Source organism: Sceloporus occidentalis, unplaced genomic scaffold (assembly GCF_023333645.1).
Source record: "Sceloporus occidentalis isolate IW3139 unplaced genomic scaffold, rSceOcc1.0.p SCAF_74, whole genome shotgun sequence".
Classification (NCBI taxonomy): Eukaryota; Metazoa; Chordata; class Lepidosauria; order Squamata; family Phrynosomatidae; genus Sceloporus; species Sceloporus occidentalis.
The window spans coordinates 4,055,001-4,059,303 of NW_028317054.1; the positions used below are offsets into that span (position 1 = coordinate 4,055,001).

Sequence of the window (4,303 nt, forward strand, 5' to 3'; positions counted from 1 at the left end):
ACAGAGGTTTTGCTGAGCACTGCCGCTGAGTAGGGCAAAAAGCTACTCTCTGACCTCTGTGAGGACGCAGTGCAAGTGAAATCCGAGCTCCTGCTGCCGGAACTCAGCGCGGATGCCGTCTGGTTGCTATGACAACTGAGGCAGGAGCAGGGAGTGGAGCCGGGCGCCGAGGCGGCTGCAGCGGCAGCAGCCGCAGCGGCAGCCGCAGCAGTGCTATTGATCCCAGCAGGGGACTGGTAAAGACCCGGATGTCTGAAGCTGCAAAGTAGTTCCGGTCGAGAGTAAGGGTGTGAAAGTGCGCGGAAGGTGTCCAAAGGCCGTATGGATGTGGCAAAAGGGGAAGCGGCCGCCGCTGCTGCCCCTGAGGCTGCTGCAGCTGCAGCGGCTGCAGTCACCCCAACGTGAGGATAGTAGTGCAGAGGCACGTGAGAATGAAAGGGGTAAGGAAGGCTTCCAGTGGCTGCAGCGTGGGTCATCATATACGTGTAAAAACTGGGATCCGCAGGATGAGGCCACGACATAGCCAAGCGCTGCCTTTTATCTTTCATCCTCCTGTTCTGGAACCAGACCTAATAGAGAAATACACAACGTTTCATTCATCAATCCAGACACTCGACTATAAGCAATAACACAATTTGAAGCATCTGCGCATATACAGTGCTGGAGAACACTGGGCTCCTTGCAGTCTATATTTTTGCGAAGAAGGCAAAGCACGTGGGTTATGAACTGGAAACAATGTGACGCGAAAAGGCACTAGTTACCCCAGAACCTACGCAGGGATCATATCAATGTATATCTTGTTTCATATACAGAATACTTAAAGCACTAAATCTTCAGCATTCCCGATAAATAGATGTTTTATGTAATAACTGGTCCCTGGTAATTACACTACACAGTTTGTTCTATACGCCCCAACGTACAGCACATATAATTATTGCGTTATGGATGCATGGACTGAATTTAATAGAAGTTAACAGTCACCACTTACTTAACTGCTATTAAGAATTAGGGAGTTACTTCCACACTATTTGCAAAATAATCAAAATAATGTTGGACAAACTTTCAAAAAAATAACGAGAGCGGAAATGTGTTATATATAAATAAAATACAGGGAGTTTTTTGTATAAACACAATTTTGTTAAATAATAATCCATATATGTATTTTATATATTAATATATATATATATATAATTTTTTTTTTTAAATACACCAGAAGTGTATGTTTATAGGTGTCACATTAATATATGCCTCATTTGTGCACTGGGATGTCTTTCTTTAATTATCATCTGTCTTCTAGACAAACAGCCCACTGTAACACTTAGATGGAAAATTCAGTATTGAATTCTAGAAGCGTTTTACAGAACCGCACAATGATATCATATAAAGAGTTTATAATAAAATATCAAAGTGCAATAAGTAAGTAAAAAACAATCATATATATGTGTATATATATATATATATATATATATATATATATATATAACAAAGGCAAACTATTGGTCAATTGATAATCCGCAATTTAAACACCCGAATTTCTAGTTCATATTAAAATATCATTTTAATTCCATTTTGATTGGCCACATACACCTGGGCAGCGAGAATCCTCTTATAAAATATATTAACCCTGAAAGCACTGTTAATTTTACACGTAATAAATTGGAATTTTTCACCTTTCCTAGCTGAAATGCTTAATTTAAATTAGATTAAAGTTTTTTCGTATAAAACAGATCTTTCTCTAGATGGTTTAAGTTTTGCAGAACGTATAAACGTTCACATGTTGGTATTCATTTACTAATGAATAAAGAAAAAGTATCCGTTATTTTGTATATTTGTCCTTAGTAATGTATATTTCCTGTTTTCAAAGTAGGTAATAAGAGCAAGTATTTTAACCGTTAGTGTGCCAGAGTAGTGGCAAAAATATATCCAGTTCTCCCAATAAAAGGGTTATTTGAACCCGTGTTAGGGCTTGTTAGTGCGCAAATCTGTCAAGAGAACGAGGAAGGTGCCGTCATTTCATCCTACCTTAATAGTTGTCTCCGGGAGGTTGAGGGCCGCAGCCAGTTCACATCTCCGGGGCCGAGACACATAGTTCTCCCGGTAGAATTCCTTCTCCAGTCTGGCTATCTGTTCCCGGGTGAATGCTGTCCGATAACGTCGCACCTGGTCAGCTGCTGAACTGGAGCTACCCACGGGATTATTGCTGCTAAGGCTGCCTATCCCAGAACCGGACGAACTGGTGGTGCTGGCAACTGATCCATTATCTACAAGCACACAAACAGGGAAATAAAGCTTGCCACTAGCCCAGTTCATAGGTGGGTTTAATATAAGTTGTGGGGAGCATAAACACACCTCAATGCTACGAAGTGATGCTAAATGATTTAGGAATTTTTCTGTAGAATGCTATTTTCCTTATATATCCGGTAGAACAGTCTAACAATGTATATGTTGCAAAGCTGTAACATAGTAATTTACCGAATTATTTTGACATACAATATTTTTTTGTTTGAGGGGGATTTGTTCACGCTGAATGAGATTACCGACTTGGTAAAGTGCATGTGGTGTTAGGTGTGCTAAAATGTGAGCCCAACATGGATTTAGTTAAGAGGTATTTGGATTTACAAAATATATCCACGCATTAACTATTTTCAGCTGATTTATGAACATCTGCAATACATTGCACACTTATATGTATTCGGATGCCAAAGTAATTGAAGATTATTTTTATAACTATAAAAACTGATTTAATCTTAAAGGCTTCTTCCATTGTTAAATGGTGTGTTCGGATTTAATTTCATTAAACGCTACGCAAAATTACTGTATATGCATACCCTATACTACCTAGATGTTTCTTGAATTTAAAGAGCATTGTCTAAATAAATAATAATGTGCAGAATAAAATAAACAGCTGGTTATAAATATTTTCGTTTTTACTTTAGTCACATGGTAATTATTTTCTTGCATTACTAATATATCTGTATCTATATATATCTATATCTATATCTATATATATATATATACATATATATATGTGTGTATGTGTTTGTGGTGTGTATGTAGATGTATCAATCTGTAATTTATTCTACTTAGCTTCTATAGCATTTATATTATAGTATTTTGCAGCTTTCTTGATTGACATTGCTTGCTTTGAAAATGCATAAACATTCTTTTTTCTTGATACAGAGTTTGGTACAATTTTAAAAAATACTCTTCCGTTTAATCGTGGCATTAAATATCTTGAAAGAAAATGATATATCATTTTAATATGAGCTACAATTCTGCCTTAGCAAAAAAAGTTGTTTCTTAAACAAGCTGTGTAGCACAATAAATAGTTAAAGCAATATTACCCCTTTAGAAATATAAAGGAAAAATATACCTTTGTTACTGTCCTTCAGCTGGCTGTCTCTGATGCTAGTTGGGGAGCGCAGGGCTGAACATCCCACCTCCACATCACTGTTCATATCTGCTTCTGGAGCAACTTCAGAATATTGGCTAATTTTCCCTCTTTCGGAGCCGACTATCTCAGGAACACTGTTGCTTTCAGTGTTAGGATGAGGGATGCTGAACAAAGTGTCTATTTCAAATTTGCCCTTGCTAGGTAGGTCCCCAATGGATCCATGCAATGAAGAAGATGTTAGTCTAGGGCTCAGACGAGTTGTGTGGTGAGCATTTTCCAGGGCCTCCAACACTGCATTACCAGCTGAGTCCGATAAATTGGAAAGCCTTTTGCCTGTGGTTGGGCTGTGCAGACCTCTTTCCATGAGAATCATCTCTTTTCTTATCCTTTCCATCATCTCAGCTTTGTAGGAGAAAAAAAACCTCAAAGTAAAAGGGATGGTGCTGTTGTGATGATGATCTGAAGAAGGGGCCAATTCACATTCAGCTTGGCAATGTCTCTAAATATTATCTTTCCTCTTTTTTTTGGCGAACGCGTTGCGTAAAAAGTGAGGGATACCAAAGCGGTGAAATGACTGGTCAAAATGACCCATACATCCTTCTCCGCCAGAAATGTCATTCATCAAAAGTAGGGCTCGTCATTAAGTGTATGAATGACGCTGTTTGAATAATCATATATTGTAACAGCTTTGTAAGCAAATAAATACAGGCTCCTGTCACTTGGCTGCGAAGGCGGATTCAGAGCAGACAAATATATCCAGGTACAGACAGAGACAAGAAATGAACTGTGCTGCTCCTCTCCTAAGCTTGATCAGATCTTGCTTCAATTGTTATGGGGTTTGGCCTCTGGGGTGAAATTGACAGCCTGATTAATAAAATGAGCAGAGTAACATTTCCCCTTCATTTAGGG

General features: G+C 38.6%; 1 protein-coding gene across 1 annotated transcript in view; it reads right to left on the bottom strand.

Annotated features, from left to right (window-relative positions):
• LOC149285981 (homeobox even-skipped homolog protein 2-like) overlaps window positions 1-3,791 on the bottom strand; it is a 3,834-nt gene extending 43 nt beyond the window's left edge. Inside the window, exons 1-3 of the mRNA XM_089494707.1 lie at window positions 3,383-3,791; window positions 2,023-2,261; window positions 1-569 (exon numbers count right to left, since the gene is read on the bottom strand). The exon at window positions 1-569 is cut by the window's left edge and continues 43 nt beyond it. Of these exons, the coding sequence (XP_089350833.1) occupies window positions 1-569; window positions 2,023-2,261; window positions 3,383-3,791 (1,217 nt within the window). The remainder of the gene's footprint in view (window positions 570-2,022; window positions 2,262-3,382) is intronic.
• Between the last annotated feature and the right edge of the window lie 512 nt (window positions 3,792-4,303).